The 17,346-nt window shown below is 41.4% G+C and overlaps 1 protein-coding gene across 3 annotated transcripts in view; it reads right to left on the minus strand.

Moving 5' to 3' along the window:
- The window catches only part of TBC1D14 (TBC1 domain family member 14), a 99,235-nt gene that overhangs the window by 7,982 nt on the left and 73,907 nt on the right, over nt 1-17,346 (minus strand). For 2 of the 3 annotated variants that reach the window (XM_030563118.1, XM_030563121.1), the window contains 4 exons: nt 15,878-15,972; nt 14,488-14,559; nt 11,638-11,766; nt 8,044-8,153 (listed from right to left, as the gene is read on the minus strand). In XM_030563118.1, the coding sequence (XP_030418978.1) occupies nt 8,044-8,153; nt 11,638-11,766; nt 14,488-14,559; nt 15,878-15,972 (406 nt within the window). Of the gene's footprint in view, nt 1-8,043; nt 8,154-10,150; nt 10,325-11,637; nt 11,767-14,487; nt 14,560-15,877; nt 15,973-17,346 lie in introns of those variants that run through there. The other variant, XM_030563120.1, reaches the window with a different exon arrangement.

Below are 17,346 nucleotides of genomic sequence, written 5' to 3' on the forward strand. Positions count from 1 at the left end.
CCACACCTATAACCACAGTGAACAAAAGGACATGGCAGGGCAGGTTTAAGTCCATTCTTAAGAAGAAGGTATGACACTACACCTCATTCATCATGGGGGTATGACAGAATTGTGATTAAATTTGTACAAAATGGGTTGTGAGGTTGTCATAAACAGATGGTTAAGGGTTAATGTCTCTTTTACCTGTAAAGGGTTAAGAAGCTCAGTAAACCTGGCTGACACCTGACCAGAGGACAAATAGGGGGACAATATACTTTCAAATCTTGGTGGAGGGAAGTCTTTGTTTGTGCTTTTTGTTTTGTTTGTTGTTCGCTTTCGGGACTGAAAGGGACGGGACATCATTCCAGGCTCTCCCAATCTTTCTGAATCAGTCTTTCATGTTTCAAAATTGTAAGTAATAGCCAGGCAAGGCGGATTAGTCTTATGTTTGTTTTCTCAACTTTTAAAGGTTTCTTTTTGCTGGAAGGATTTTTACCTCTGTTTGCTGTAACTTTGAATCTAAGGCGGGGGGGGGAGGTCCCTCTGGTCTATATGAATGTAAGTACCCTGTAAAGCATTTTCCATCCTGATTTTACAGAGATAAAGCTTTTAATTAAAGAAAGAAAAGGTAAAAATTCTTTTTAAGAACCTGATTGATTTTTCCTTGTTTTAAGAGCCAAGGGATTGGGTCTGAACTCACCAGGGATTGGTGGGGGAAAGGGAGGGAGGATGGTTAATTCCTCCTTGTTTTAAGATCCAAGGACTTTGGATCGGTGTGAAGCCTCTCAAGGCAACCCAGGGAGGGGAAAGTTGGGGGGGAAAAGGAGGGGGATGGTTAATTTCTCCTTGTTTTAAGACCCAAGGGGTTTGGATCTGGGTTCCCCAGGGAAGGTTTTGGGGGAACAGAAAGTGTGCCAGACACTAAATTCTGGCTGGTGGCAGCGTACCAGACCTAAGCTAGTAATTAAGCTTAGAAGTGTTCATGCAGGTCCCCACTTCTTTGTGCTCTAAAGTTCAAAGTGGGGAAAAAACCTTGACAGAGGTGTACTGGAAAAGTTATGATTTGCTGAATATTATCTTTCTTGTGCATGCATCATTTTTATATCTGAAGTTATGAATATTGACTGTGTATTTGTATTTCAAATGTGCTTACTCTGGGAACACCCACAGCTAGCTTTTCAGGTACAACAATGAAGACGCTAAACAGTGTGGATGGCCTATCAGCAAAGACAATGGACTATGGAAGAGCTGAGCCTTCCTGTAAAATGTTTCAGCCAGCTTGTAAGTAATGGCTGCTAAGACTCAGTAAGAGCATGTGACTACTGAACTCCACTTTAGTACCTGTATTTTTCCACAGGCAGGAATGGGAACTGAGTTTGGAACAAAGGGTTCCCGCCCTGTGGTAAAGCTATACAAGGTGGGGCGTTACATCATCTAGAGGCCTCACTCCCTACACAAGGACACTTCTGGAAATACCTGAGGAACAAAGACTGAACTGGGGGAAGTGCTGGTCCCAGGCTAAAAGGATTTCTAGCCTGTGTATGTAAACCTGGTGGACTGCTTCTATTATCAGCCAGAGTGAGAAATGGCTAATTCATATCCCATGTAGTATGTTAGACAGACTTAGTTTGCATTTTATTTGCTAGGTAATCTACTTTGTTCTGTTTGCTATCACTTAAAATCTATCTTTTGTAGTTAATAAACTTGTTTTTGCTTTATCTAAACCAGGGTGCCTTTGAGGGAAGTGTCTGGGGAAAAAAATCTCAGTTTAGGTAACAGAGACTTGTTGCATATCCTTCCCACATCGAGGGGAAGGTGAACTTTATTAATGAGCTTACCTTGTACAGATCCCTGTGCAGTGCAAGATGGTATAATTTTGGGTTTATACTCCAGCAAGGGTGCCAGGTGGAGTAGCTGGGAAATTGGGTGTTGATGCCTGCCTGTCCTTCAGTGGTTTAGGTACAGAACTCAGGTAGCTTAGTTTTGGTGTGTGGCGCCACCTGCTGTCGTGTTGGGTGCTAACAGAGCCTGGAGAGGCTGAATCACCAGCAAAGCAGTGTGAGCAGGGCCAGCCCAGCTGGGTGGTTAAAGAGGTGCAGGGGTTCCCACGGCTCCCATATGGGGGTGATAACCCATCACAGAAGAACTCCAAAAAGATGGGTGGCCAGGAAAATTTATAGTTCCTCCTTCCTGCAAATGCAGATTGCACACTGGCAGGCATTGTCTAAGTACAACTTTGTAAAATGGACAGCTATGTCTAAGTTTGTGGACCAGTTGCCTGAAACCTCCAGACAGGACGTTCATGCATTTGTTGGCAAAGGCTGTTTAGTGGCTAAGACATCACTGCAGTTCACACTGGATGTCACAGATGCTTCAGCCAGAATTATGGCCTCTACCGTGACCACAAGAAGGGCATCCTGGGTGTAGAATAATGAGCAATGCTCCAGATGTGCAGTAGGCCACAGAGGATTCCTCAAGGAATCCATTTTGGGGCATGTGGAGGAGAGGGAGGTGATCAGGAACAGTCAACATGGATTCACCAAGGGCATGTCATGTCTGACCAACCTGATTGCCTTCTGTGATGAGATAACTGGCTTTGTGGGTATGGGGAAAAGTGGTGAATGTCATATAATCTTGACTTTAGCTAAGCTTTTGATATGGTCTCCCACAGTATTCTTGCCACCAAGTTAAAATAGTATGGATTGGATGAATGGACTATAAGGTGGATAGAAAGCTGGCTAGATTGTCGGGCTCAACAGCTCGTGATCAATGGCTCAATGTCTAGTTGGCACCTGGTATCAAGCAGAGTGCCCCAGGGGTCAGTCCTGGGTATGGTTTTGTTCAACATCATCCCATCATCCAGATGATTAATAAAGAACTGCACCCTCAGCAAGTTCGCAGATGATACTAAGCTGGGGGCGGGGGGGAGTGAAGAGGTAGATATGCTGGAAGGTAGGGATAGGGTCCAGAGTAGCCTAGAAAAAGTGGAGGATTGGGCCAAAACAAATCTGATGAGATTCAACAAGGATAAGTGCAGAGCCCTGCACTAGGAAGAATCCCATGCACTGCTACAGGCTGGAGACCAACTGGCTAAGCAGCAGTTCTGCAGAAAAGGACCTAGGGATTACAGTGGATGAGAAGCTGGATATGAGTCAGCAGTGTGCCCTCATTGCCAAGAAGGCCAACAGCATATTGGGCTGTATTAATAGGAGCACTGCCAGCAGATTGAGGGAAGTGATTATTCCCCTCTATTCGGCACTGGGGAGGCCACATCTGGAGTACTGTGTACAGTTTTGGTCTCCCCACTACGGAAGGGATGTGGACAAATTGGAGAGAGTCCAGCAGAGGTCAATGAAAATGATTAGGCGGCTGGGGCACATGAGAGACTGAGGTTATTTAGTCTGCAGAAGAGAAGAGTGAGGGGGTATTTGATAGCAGCCTTCAACTACCTGAAGGGGGGTTTCAAAGAGGATGAAGCTAGGCTGTTCTCAGTGGTGGCAGATGACAGAACAAGGAGCAATGGTCTCAAGTTGCAGTGGGAGTGCTCTAGGCTGGATATTAGGAAACACTATTTCACTAGGAGGGTGGTGAAACACTGGAATGGGTTAACTAGGGAGGTGATGGAATCTCCATCCTTGGAGGTTTCTACAGCCTGGCTTGACAAAGCCTTGGCGGGGATGATTTAGTTCGTGTTGGTCCTGCTTTGAACAGGGAATTGGACTAGATGACTTCCTGAGGTCTCTTCCAACCCTAATCTAGGATTCTATGAAATGGTTTCAAATTTAGCTACCCGAGAGATTCCCTCTCCACCAATGTCATCATACAGCAACCGTGATCAGTGGAGAAGTCCGAGATAACAGCCACTGGTTTAAAATGGGATGGTTACTGGTAACTCAACATTTTCCATGAGAAAAGTCTTCCTCCAGCACTCCCTCCCCCAATCTGATCTAACACAGCCTAAGTTTCTTTACCTCTTGGACACACTGTAAATTTCGTTTCTTTTCCTTTGATGAAGGGATGTTATTTTGTTTGATAGATAACTTGTAAATTGGTAATTATATGCTGGGCTTGTCATAAAATTTAGTGTGTGTGTATATATACACATACATACATACATACACACACACACACACACACACACACTTATATGTATAAATCCTTGGAGCTTTTGGAGAACTGCTTTTTAAAAAAAATTGGGAAAAAATATTTTTTGAAATTCAAGTCATTTCAATTTTTGATTTCCTGTCTACTGAAACTGACAAGTATAACTAGTTGACACTAGGGGGAGCTAAAACAGCTGCAAACTTTAATGCCTCTTCTAGCCCCTTGGACATCACTCAGGAAAAATTAAATATGGAGAAATGAGATTAACTTGATTTTACTGTTGTAAATTTTCCTCTTTATTCCCTCTACTAAAGGGGCCATCTTGGCAGGTGGATACAAGACCTTGTGAATCCTCATCTGTTTTTAGATGCCCATATATCAGTAGAAAGTGCTCTCTCCCACTTGGGGTTACTTCTGTTAGATGCAGACCTTTCTAGTTTTCTTTTGTGTCACATTACCTCTCGCACATATGCTATGATCCAGTTTGGATCGACAGTTACCAAAGTCATGTGTGCTCTGCTTGGGAGTTAACCTTTAGGGTATCTGAAAACTTCAGCTAATACAAAAATATGGCTGTCTTCTTGCTTAACTATATTTCTCACAAGAAGCATATCACACTTGTTCTTTGGAGACTGCACTGGCTTCCAATTCTTTTTCAAGTGAAATACTAGGTGTTAGCTAAGATTTATAAAACCTTCATAGCAGGGGTTCTCAGACTTTTGTATTGATGACTGCTTTCACATAGCAAGCCTCTGAGTGCAACCCCTCTTACACATTAAGAAGACTTTTATATATTTAACACCATTATAAATGTTGGATGCAAAGTGGGGTTTGGAGTTGACAGCTCATAACCCCCCCATGTAATAACCTCAACCCCTTGAGGGGTCCCAACTCCCAGTTTGAGAACCTCTGCTTTATAGTGTGGCTCCTGGATATTTTGAAGTCCACTTCCCTCCACATGACTTAACTCAGCAGTTGAGATACTTACTCCAGGAGTCCCTAAAGATCAATTCTGAAACTTACTGGAAGATAAACTCTTGTGCCTTGAATACGATAACTTCTTCCCCTCCAGCTGCTCTGACACCCAAATAACCACCTTGTGTGTCCAAAATGAATTTGCTAAAAGAACGTCCTTGCTCTATCCCAGGGGTTCTTGACCTTTTTCTTTCTGAGCCCCTTCCCCACGCCCCCCGCTATAAAAACTCTACAGCCCACCTGTGCCACAATAAAAGCCAGGACTGGCGTCAGGGGGTAGCAAGCAGGGCAACTGCCCGGGGCCCCATGCCCCAGGACCCCCACGAAGCTACATTGTTCAGGCTTTAGCTTCAGCCCTGGGTAGTGGGACTTGGGGCCTTGGGCTTCAGCCCCATGCAGTGGGGCTTCAACTTTCTACTCTGGGTCCCAGTGAGTCTAATGCTGGTCCTGTTTAGTGGCCCTCCCAAAACCTGCTCACAGCCCCCACAAGGGGCCATTGATCCCTGGTTGAGAACCACTGCTCTATCTGACATCTTTGACTCCTCTCCACTGGCTTCCCCACTTCCTCCTTGCCTTGCCTAAGCGTTTCAAGGTTGCTTCCAAGGCTTTCTGCACCTCCAGCTGTCTCCCCCTCCTCATCCTAGTTATGCCAGCTTCACTGTCCTTCCTTTGTCCCCTCCTACTTCCACTTTCATGCCTTCTTTCATGCTATCCCTGTGCATGAAACAGCATCCCAGCCCCAACTCAACATGTCCTCATTCTTCCATTACTGCAATCCCTCTCAAAAGTTCATCCCTCCCGCACCTCCAAAACTACACCACAGCTTTTCCATTCCAATTTTACATTCAAGTGGGCAAAATCAGAATACCCCAAATTTGCACTCTCCTTTGGATCTCCTGGTATGTCTTGTGCTATGTATCGGTCTCAGACTGCAAGCACCTTGGGACAGGGATTGACTAAGATTTGTTCCATGAATACTGTATATGCACAATGTTGGTGCATTAACAGATAAATAGTCTTGAAGATCATTAACATATCCAACCTAGATTTCAATACAGACTCTATTATATTCATGCTACTTGTGCAGTTTTATGTTCAAGGTTTTCAAAAGTGATTGATGATCTGTAAAATGGGAATAATACTTCCCTACCACACAGGGATATGGTGAGAATAAATACATACAAGCCTGAAGTGTTATGAGATCTACTGATCAAAAACACTATGTAAGAGGTATTATTTTTATTTTAGGTGCTTCAGTTTGGGGGTATTTAAAATTAAACACCTCAAAGTGTCTGATTTTCAGAGGACAGGAACTCAACACTTTCTGAAAATCGGATCCCTTCTAGGGGTCTCCAGCTGACCACATCAAAATGGAGGCATCCAAATTCAATTCCCATTTTAGACAGTCTGAACCACTAAACGCTAAGGCATTTTCCAACCAAAGTATAATATTAAAAAAACATTAACTGTGCACAACAAGCCAACTGAAAAGAATGTATGGTTAAGGCCGAAATGTAAAACAGGTTTAACCATTGGCAGAGATTTCTGGATGTAATCTGACCACATTCGAATGCTAATGTGGTTTTCCAGTCTCAAATAGTGAATTTATCCAACCTAGCCACAGCACAAAAAAATGGACAATACAAACCTATCTAGGTTACTTAGCAGTACTTATACTCTAAGGAAGTCTCCTGCATTGATGTATGTATGGATTTACTGTGGCTGGTGTGCCAAACCCCAAAACTCTGGGGCTGCACAGGTAGTTTAAGGAGGAGAAACTCCTTTACAATAAGGTTTCTCCCGTTATATTAAAGGAGCTTATGTAGAGGATACATTAAATGTGAGAAGATGTGATAGCACACACTGATTAACCACTTTTAACCTGAGCCAATTTAACATTAAAATATTGTATTCTGATTCCGAGATTGCTATCAGGACGAATGGTTGAAAACTTGCTTGATCAGCTGTTAATGAAATTTCAGCTGTATCCAAACCTCAACTTGCAGAACAGTCCCCTTGGAGTTCTGAAGCCAACATACTATCAAAACACCAGTAGCAGCCTCATATCCAACTACTCTCTTCACCCTGAAATTTGAAGGGGTTCCGATTTGTGGTTTCATTTCCAGCCAAAAGGCACTAAGTCAGATTAAGGACTAACTGAAGGCAATTTCACATTTCAAAACACTTCCAATTGCCAGAAACTAACAGATACTCTTTTGTTCTCTCCAAACCAAAACATTATGTTCCTGTCTACACTTCAACTTTTAATTGGTCTGTACCAACTAGTGGCACAGTTGGTTATAAACATGATTTGTGTCAACACACACCACAGTTAATACTGTGTTAATAACTCTGAAAACTAACCATAATTCATCCAACTAGACAGAGGCCTAAGACAACATTTGTCTTCCCATAATCACTGATATATTGTTGTGTGGCCAAAAACTGTACAGCCATGCCTGTGCAACCTGTTTTTCTGGTTCTCCTTTCTTCCAGCTCTGTGCATAAAATCCCATGCTGCGGCTCCCCATGTGCTGTTCTATATGCAGGTCTCCCAGGCACTTTATCACCAACTCATGCAGTATGGGATAGCTACCAGTTTTTGCCCAGAATGCAGATTCTAATGTGTGGTAGATAGGGAGGTGCAAACGCTGTTGACACACAGCTGATTTGTGAAATAAACCGATGCATGGACACAACTCAGCCATGAGTATTATAAAAAGGTTAGATGAATATCACAAACTGCTTATAGAAATACATTTCTGCTTATAGCATGGATAGGAGTGTGTTTCAATTTTAACATAAAAACTACATTTTAACAGTAGACAGTTTTGAAACAAAGTTCTTTGTTGAAAGAAAGTATTTAAACAGAAATGCTGACTAAGCCCCTATAAATTTTGTAAACTCTATCATCTATTATATAAACGTGTATACGACACTACAAACTAATATGTACACATTTATACAGTACTCTGACCGTCTTACCAATCAATAAGATAGATGTCAGGAGTCAAGTTATTTTTTTTGAAGTGAGCAAATAACTTTGGCAGATTTTCCTCAAAGAATACCTCAAATGCTGCAAAATAGGTCAACATCTGGGAAAAATAAAAGAAAAATCATTAGTTAACTTTTTTTTTTCCTACTGAAGTTTTAAGGATTTTAATTTCAGGACCGCTTCTTGAAACAGGCACAAAACCCCAATATGAATTATACACTGTAAAGTATGTAGACAAATGTTTACACAAAGGGCTTAAGTGCTAGCATGTGCATGTATGTTTGAGTTCCACTCTGTATAGCCTCCTAAAGCTGTTCAATAGAAGAAATGATTGTTTTGGATCTAGGCCATTTTCCTTTTGGAAAGAAAAACACCAGCAGGTGAAATAAGCAATTTATTGGTTATTGCACTTAAATGTAATGGAAAATTATGACGACGACGACGACGACAACAAACAACAACTTAAGGGTGCTTTCTGTTTATGCAGTAATCATCTTAGACTGAATGAATTCCAATCTGAAGAGTTTACAGCCGATAAAGTGAGGTCGGAAGCTAAGAAGTTCATTAACCATTATTAGAGAGTTAATAATGACAGGTTATACTCTTACACACAATTTTCACTCATAGTATTCCAAGTGATTTAAAAAGGAGGGTAAGCATCACATGCATTTTACAGGAGGGGAAACAGAAGGCTGAAGGTCACTTTGCAAATCAGTAACAAAGATGGAAACAGAACCAGGTTTGACTCCCAGTCCAATGCCTTACTACACCTTTAAGAGGACAGAAATTGATTGTGAAATTTATTATTAAACAGCCAAATAAAATACAAAAACACAATATGATTTGTCACACAGGTGGAGAGGCAAACTGTTAATGAGTTAAAAACAAAAGATTTGCTCTTTTCTTGCTCCTCCCCCATCATGCCTTCTCTCAATCCCACTGGCTCAGCAAGGTTCTTCCCCTCTCCTCCCCCTCTCCCTCCATTAATATATTTTTGGTTACAATAGGTATTTACAACATTTCCTCCCTAAAATGGGAGGAACAGACTGAGATTCTCCCAACACAAATACAACCGTTGTACGAGCAGGACTCTTGGTCCCACCACAACACAAGGGAAAGTGAAGTGGATGGAAGGAAGAATGGAAGCAAGTGCATTTTGTTTTGTTTTTTAAAGTCCCCTTTAACCATTTGACAGACCCATTTTCTTTGCTTTTTAATATTTTTCTTCTTTTCCATGTACATTCTGGAGCTTTTCTGTTTCAGCTGACTGGAGCGTTAAGCAAACAGCTGGAAAACTGAGCCAAGGAGCACAAGAAGAACTTAGAGCAACCAATCAAAGAGCAATTACATGGCACAGAAATAATTATACAATAATTCTGCAAAATCCCTGCATTCAATGTGTCATTGAGAAAAAGCTGTACGGTGAACATGAAAATCAGAACTAAACTGCAGGGAACTGTGTAACTGGAGGAAAAAACGTCCAATTATGCATTAGTAACAGTACAGAGTTCCTGCAGCTGGCTGTGAACTCTTTTTTTAAATTACACTGTAGAGAAATAATCTAAATGTAGGTAGATAATGCAACGTCCAGTCCTAGCTTCTAAACTATCTTAATATTTAGAGGTTAATGCCAGTGCATACTAAAGCTTTTCAATTGCACAGCATTCCAGATACTGTATTTTATGTAACACTCTTACAATGGTCTGAAAAATGTAATGCTGTATTGCTTTCATTAGACAGACAGCCTTACTAGAACTGAAATAATAGCTGAAGGGTATTTTATCTTGATCCTGACAGATTAATTGGTAGGTATTTTTACTCATGATTGTATGTAACACAGTGTATTCTACCATTTTCTTAAATATATGTCATGTTTCAAATACGGTGACCAGCACAAGAGCATGGATGTATAATTTTTATTTATAAGTGGAATAAAGTGAAGCCCTGAAATGAATATGTAATTATAGACTCACGAAATAACATGAATTCAATAAAGCAATTACTCAACACGCTACAAAAAAAATCATTAAATTATTAGGACTACTAGTAGTACTAATGGTTCTATGGCCATAAATGGAACATTTCCAGATAGTTTAGAAAACGTGAAGAATGCATGAATAGTACATATGTCAATTTCTCATTTTGGCAATCAAGATATATTGCATTTACCTCTTGGATCAATAAATCTCATTTACCTTAGAGAAGCAGAGAGTCAGATTATCATATCTGTTCCACAGATGGTTGAACAGGCACATCGGATAAGCACTGGATCTGGAAAGACGTCCCATCTCAAGCTCCCCTTACTAACCATCAGAAAACTCATCCTCAATCATCCTATCAAGTCGGTTACTTTTTCCTTACTACATCTCACTATGTAGGGTGGCAAGATTTTCCCTAGGATTTTAATCTAGGACAGGCAATTGGGGAATACTGTAGTGTTATTTCCACAAGCTCTCACAACCACCACTTTCCTAAAAGTATTTGTTTACTACACTTTCCATTTAGTTAATAGGGGCTAAAACTGATTTGTAGGACAACAGTCCAGTGGGCTACCAGGGCACTAACCTTCCACTGGATAAAAACATTGTTTTAACAAGTATCACTCTGCTGCCAGCCTCATGGGTAATGTGTTTGTGTACATGAGCAACAGCAGTGCTCCCTCCCTATTGCTGGGTGCAGCCAACTGGAGTCAGAACAAGATTGATCTTGCTGCTGCCAATGTGAATTGAGTTGCAACGTACCACATTAAAGGCTTCTACTGCTGACGAGTTTCAGGAATTGCAACAGAGCAGTCATATGTATCAGTCTCCTACTATACAAGGGCTAGGGAGGAAATGCTGACAGTCACTCCCACAGTGATCACTCTGTTCCCACTCCTTTTTTTCCCCGCACTTGAACTTTTAAGAAACTAATATATTTTTATGCAAATACTTCTGGTTTAAAAAGGAAAAACAGGGAAGACGTACAGAATGTCACATTTCTTTGTCAAAGCGATTTTCAAAAAAAACTCATGAGGCACCTACAGCAGATTTGTAACAGCTACAACAACTGGAATGAAGTTTGGAAATTGTGGTATTTTCTCCATGTAGTACGTTCTACATGCCAGCTGGGAATTTCAAAGGAGCCTAAGGAAGTAAGGATTTGGTTGCCTAATCCCCTTAGCTACCTTTCAAATCCGAGCTGACACAGCAAAACTATGAGAGAGAGAAATGGGGAACCTGATTCAAATTGTAAAGCATTAACAGTTTGTTTTTAGCAACCTATTCGTTTGGGATAAAAAGTGCCTTCCAATCCATTTTTGTACGTCTGTTAAGCTGATCTGGGCTCCCATTTACAATGCATGCATTAAATTGGCGCACTTAGAATAATCATGCTCATAATAATCTCTGAGCATCACACAGTACAGGGCAGCTATTTCATTCAGTTTTCCCCTTTCAGTAAGTTTTATTTTGTAATTGTTGCTTTAAAAATAGGTTTGTTAGAACTTTGAAAAACAGACTATGAACGCTTGCTGAAGTTCTGTCTTGTACCTGAACACATTTTCAATACAAGCATAAAGGGATTAGAGTTTCCTGTGTACTTACAAGGCCATGGTCCACTCGAAAAAATGCCATCTGACAGGGTTTATTCAGAAGGTTAGAAAAAGCAATGAAGGCATCTGCAGTATCCAAATTCAAGATCAACACTGCAGCTATGAATGACATGCCCTGAACCTAAAAAAAGAAGATACAGTTACTGGTGAGTAACCTATTTCTACAAGAATGTTGCCTCTTCACAATCACACTTGTGTGATGCACCACTGAGTTTTGTAAACCTTCCAGAAAATGTGCTTATTGGGGGGCACACAAGCATCCTCTCTCAGAGCATCAAATTTTCACAGCAGAGGTTCTAACAATGCCACAACCATCTCAGGTTTCAGAGTAGCAGTACCAACTCTAAGAGGCAACTATCTGAAATGGGTCATTTTAATTATCACTATAAGTTTTTTTTTTCCTCCTGCTGCTAATAGCTCATCTTAATTAGCCTCTTAGAGTTGGTATGGCAAATTCCACCTTTTCATGTTCTCTGTATGTGTGTATATATCTTCTTACCACATGTTCCATTCTATGCATCTGATGAAGTGGGCTCTAGCTTATGCTCAAATAAATGTTAGTCTCTAAGGTGCCACAAGTACTCCTGTTCTTTTTACAACAATCTCAGGTTTTTTTCAGTAAACCAAAGAGCCCTCAGGAAAAGAAAAGGATGACAGAAGTGTGAATATGCAGAAACAAGGCTCTCAAAGAGCCAGTTACTTCTCCTTCTGACGTGGCCTGTGCATGGTCCCACTTGCAGGAAGCTGGGTTGTGGCATTCACATTAAACAAGGACTGGCTCTCCTGAAATATCAGAGCTAAACACTATGTTGAGGGACAGAAGTACTGCATAAAGGCATAAATAGAACTACAAATAGCAGCCCTATAGATCTCTGATGGAAACAGTAGAGGCATGCCATCAACACTACTGTAGATCTGGGAGAGTGTGCCTTAAGTGAGCCCTCAGTAAGACTTTCAGGTATTAAGGCTCATCCCAGCTAATGTGCCTCAGTACTCTGCCACAACCACTTAGCTGACTACTGCTACTGCATGGACATTTGCTGCAGTTCTGATCGCAGCACCAGATATTTCTGAAACTATAAACTTTGGATCCGATTGTCTGGCCTTTTATCAGACACACACACACACACACACACACACACCCTCTGTGGAAGACCTCCCATTTGAAGGGAAGAATCTCTTCTGCCTGAAGATGGATGAAACACTGGCAAAAGAGAAGAACACCAAGACGACCGCCAGCATTTGGGGTTCCTAAAACCTGACCGGAGGACAAGGACCTACACTCAGCCTCCCACTAGTGCCACAGTCATCATCTTAAGGCCACTGGTTTCTACCACCTTTAGTACCAGAAAGGGCAGCCTCTTCAACAAATGAAGTAGGGCAACGAGAAGCACTTCATATATCTCCTTTCCCACTGACTATTCCTATGTCTTCCCTGTCTGCAAGACCTCAAATATGGCATGTTACCTGAGAGTCAGAGCCAGCTTAACATCTGTTTCCCTCTGTTCTCTCTTCCCTTTGTGGATTCTTTCATTCATTTCTTTGCAGCATGGAGTGTAATTTCTATTCACTGCTAGTTACTAGAAGTGATATGGCTAACACATATAAAACCAATCCACTCTGTGAGCTTGTCTACACACTGACTTTGTCCACACCAGCGGGGCTGTAAATTTTAATACCTACCAGCATGTTGTGCACTAACTAGCCTATGTGGATCCTGCTGGCACATGCTAAAAGTTTCCAAATGTGCATTCATGTAGTCCAGTCTCTGACAGTACTATGTTAACGTGCACTAGGGAACTTCTAGCGCGCCAGCAGGGTCCACCATCTTTACAATTTACACTCCAGCTGGCATGGACTACGGCACCATGTATTTGAGCGTTATGCTGCCTACCAACCGACCATTTCCATCCCTTTTAGGGATCTCAGGTTTCTGACCTGTCCAACAGATTTCTTATCCTGATTTGCCTGACAATGAAGCCAAAAATGATCCGATGCTGGATCCAGGGACCGGGCCTCCTCCATGAGGAAATCTTGGACCCTCTGCTGCCAATCTAAGAAGGCCTGAGTTGTGAAGATGCAGATGTTTAGAACAGTGAGTGCACATACTGGCCTCCAGAAACAGAGGACTATGAACTATACCCATCTCCAGTTCCTCAGGAACCAGATCAGCCAAAAGTCACAGAAAAAATTATTAAAACATGGAAAAAGAGGAAAAGGAAATTCTGATTTGGGGTATTACCACCTTCTCCACTCACACCCTCCCAAAAATAACTGAGCCAGAGCCAGACTGAATGCCCTTATGTTCACACCTAGCCATGGAAGAAGAACTGAATGAAGCAGTTGGAGCCATATAGTCCTTTTATAACCTGCATTCTGACTGTTCAGTGGTGTGAGGGAGCTTACGCAGCCCCAATGGGCACTGCTTTACAGAATATTCCAGAAGCTTTGCAGTGCCAGGGCACACATCCCAGAAGTGTGAACACAGAGACCCTCTTGAAGAAGAGATAAAATTTTAAACAAGCTGTCACCTCAATAAGAGTGCAATGAAACACAGTATGTGGTTCAGTGGAGTTAATCAGATGGCTTATATTTCAATTTTCATTCAGCACATGTGCGCCCTACATTTTGTTGAAGTCTTAGCTCTACTTCATTAAAAACATTCAAATCTAGCAGCGTAACAGCAAAACGTAACAGTGCACCTATCCCTTGATACAACATTTTGTATAAAATATACCACAAAATAACCAAGATGTACAGGAAAACAAACAAAAAAAAAATACTCAAAATCATTTTACAACAGAAACACTCCCACATAATTGCAACTTATAACTTCACTTACATAGCCAACATCAGGTCTGTAACACGTATAGGCGCCTAAAATACTGTGCAGCGTGTCATGGTAAGGACCACCCTATAATGAAAAATAAAAAAACCAATCATACAACTTCTGTAAACTATCCACAATGTGAGAGAAACTCCTAAGCTGCGTAGAGGATTAATGGAATGCCTACACAGCAAAGAAAAACCCACAGCTGGCTTGTGCCAGCTGACTTGGGCTCAGGCTGTGGGGTTGCTTCATTCCTGTGTAGACCTCTGGGCTCACAAAATCCTGGAGTCCAGAAGTCTACACAACAAGGAAACAGCCCCACAGCCCAAGCCCCATGAGCTTGAGTTCGCTGGCAGGGGCCAGCCTTGGGTTTTTCTTTGCTGTGTAGACATACCCTTAGACACATATTCCATTAATTTTTTAATAAAAGAGGTTTCCAAATCACCAGCGGTTCTCAGACTGTGGGTCGGGACCCTAAAGTGGGTCAGGACCCTATTTTAATGGGGTCACGAGGGCTGGCCTTAGACTGGCTGGGACCCGGGGCCAAAGCTGAAGTCTAAGCCCCACCGCCAGGGGCAGAAGCCTGAGCTCCACCATCCTGGGCTCAGGCTTCGGCTTCAGCTCTGGGTGGTGGGGCTCAGGTTACAGGCCCCCCTGCCCAGGGTGGTGGGGCTCGGGTTTTGTCCCCCTCGCCCAGAGCCGTGGGCTCAGACAGGCTAAGGCTTCTGTCCCCCATCTTGGGGTTGCGTAGCAATTTGTGTTGTCAGATGGGGGTCACGTTGCAATGAAGTTTGAGAACCCCTGCCCTAGACGGCTTTGAAAAAAAATCTTCAACTCTTTCAACTTTTATATGGAATGCATCACTGTAATGTCACTGAGGAACATCTTTCCACACCTATTTATTCCAAATGCACACAGTTAATTCAACAGGTTAACAACCAAAGTGCAAAAGGACACAAGCATTAGAAAGTCACTACAGCTTTATGAATTGTTACATATTAGTACCAAGGAAGCTGAACACTAATCAAGTTTGTTTAGCTCTATTAGACTAGCAGTAAGGCTGAGCCATAAAGAAAGGGATAGCAAGAACAGTTGCAATATATTAAGGAGGATTCTCATAAAAACTACGTTAATTTCAAGTCCTGAGAAGTCTTACAAGTTGCCATACATTACACTGAGCAGTCTTAGGCTCTGCTGAAATCCTTTATACTTGTCATTCAGGAACATCAGACATGAATTTTACCACAAACCACTGTATTCATACATTTAAATACCAACATGCAAGTTTGCACTAAAGACGACTTCTTCTACAAACATTTCAGTACAGACTTTTCAAAAATTTGTTTTTACTACTTAAGTGTACACTAAAAAATATTGTGTTATTAAAAATTAAATCACTTACTTGCTGGAAAATACAGAGATTGGGAAATGTTCTAGAAATATCCAGTTTTATTAATTCCAGACTTGCTTCCCTGTCTGCTGCAGAAAATCCAGCATCTGCAGAAATCAAAATAAAATTACAGTGTTTAACACCTTTTAATACATACACACACACACTCTGGGTTGAAGCAGTCCTACAGTGCAGGTTATTCCTGAATAAGTCTGAATGCAGTGATATAAGAGAGAAGAAGGAAGGCTGTGTAACGGTAGAACTACCAAGTCGGGGGGCATACACAAACCCGTGTACCATACTCTAGGATGCCGAGGGCCTGCAGTGTTCCTCCTTTTGCAGGGCCTGCAGAGCAAGTAACCCCTCTGAAATTGTTTTCGAATAAGGGTAACAAATGTAGGGGCTGACAACTTCTGCCCCACACCTCTAACTTCTTGCTAAAGTTTTTTGGAAGGCACCTAAGTAAATTTTCTGCAAAAAACATGCGAAAAAAGTGACATGTCACACACTGAGTAAATTTGGTATTTTGTACATTTAATTTGCCATTGTATTTACATTTACAGATGATGCAGAATTGTAATATTCCCCCAGCAACTTTCTAAATGAATTTTAAGCAAAGAAAACATGCACCTACAACATGAACTCTTGCCTCCCCCGCCACCTCCAGTGTCCAAATATTCCTTTCTATTCATGTTTTCTCTGTCCTGCTGAGTATCGTCATCAACTCTACCTGCTTGGGTTTTCGCAGTGAAGGCAAGATACAAGGCTGCTACCTAGCACTTACACTAACCACATGTTGATATAAACTCTGGACAATGAATAGTCAAAGAAGCTAAAAAACTATATTAGATACCATCCCTGTATCCTAAACAAGATGTTTTAGCAGAACAGAGCATGGAGACTCCCATAAGAAACATTTTCATTTAGTTGGGAAATGCCCTTGATTAATGCACTCCTGGTTCTGCTCAACATATCTCCTTAAAGAGGTGGTCATCCTAGCACATTAAAGTATTTTATTTCAAGCACCCATATCTTCTCTCTCATCTCTTCTCTCCACACTCAGCCAACTGGAAAACCTCAACTTGCTGAGTCTGTGACAACAGGCTTGAAGCTCTCTTGTGGGAACTCAGTGTTATGCTTAGCTATTAAGAAAGCAATTTGCTATTACTAAAGTTTCAAATAATTTAGATCCCCTGAACTAGAGAAAGAGAAAGCAACACATTTTAAGGTATTACAACACAAACAGCAAAACCTAAAATATTTATATAAATCACTCATCCAAAAGTCTTTAAGCTATTGGCAAAACAATTTTTTTTTTAAATTATAGACAACTGAATTTAAAGATATTTTAAAAAGAGGAAAATAATGAAGTCAGCTACAGCATGCAAGAGATTAATATTTCATTTAAAAACATTTTTACCCTCCTGCAGAAGTGTTTTTAATATCCCTTTACCAACCACATAACCCATACCTAATATGCT

The sequence above is a fragment of the Gopherus evgoodei genome, chromosome 5, assembly GCF_007399415.2.
Source record: "Gopherus evgoodei ecotype Sinaloan lineage chromosome 5, rGopEvg1_v1.p, whole genome shotgun sequence".
Classification (NCBI taxonomy): Eukaryota; Metazoa; Chordata; order Testudines; family Testudinidae; genus Gopherus; species Gopherus evgoodei.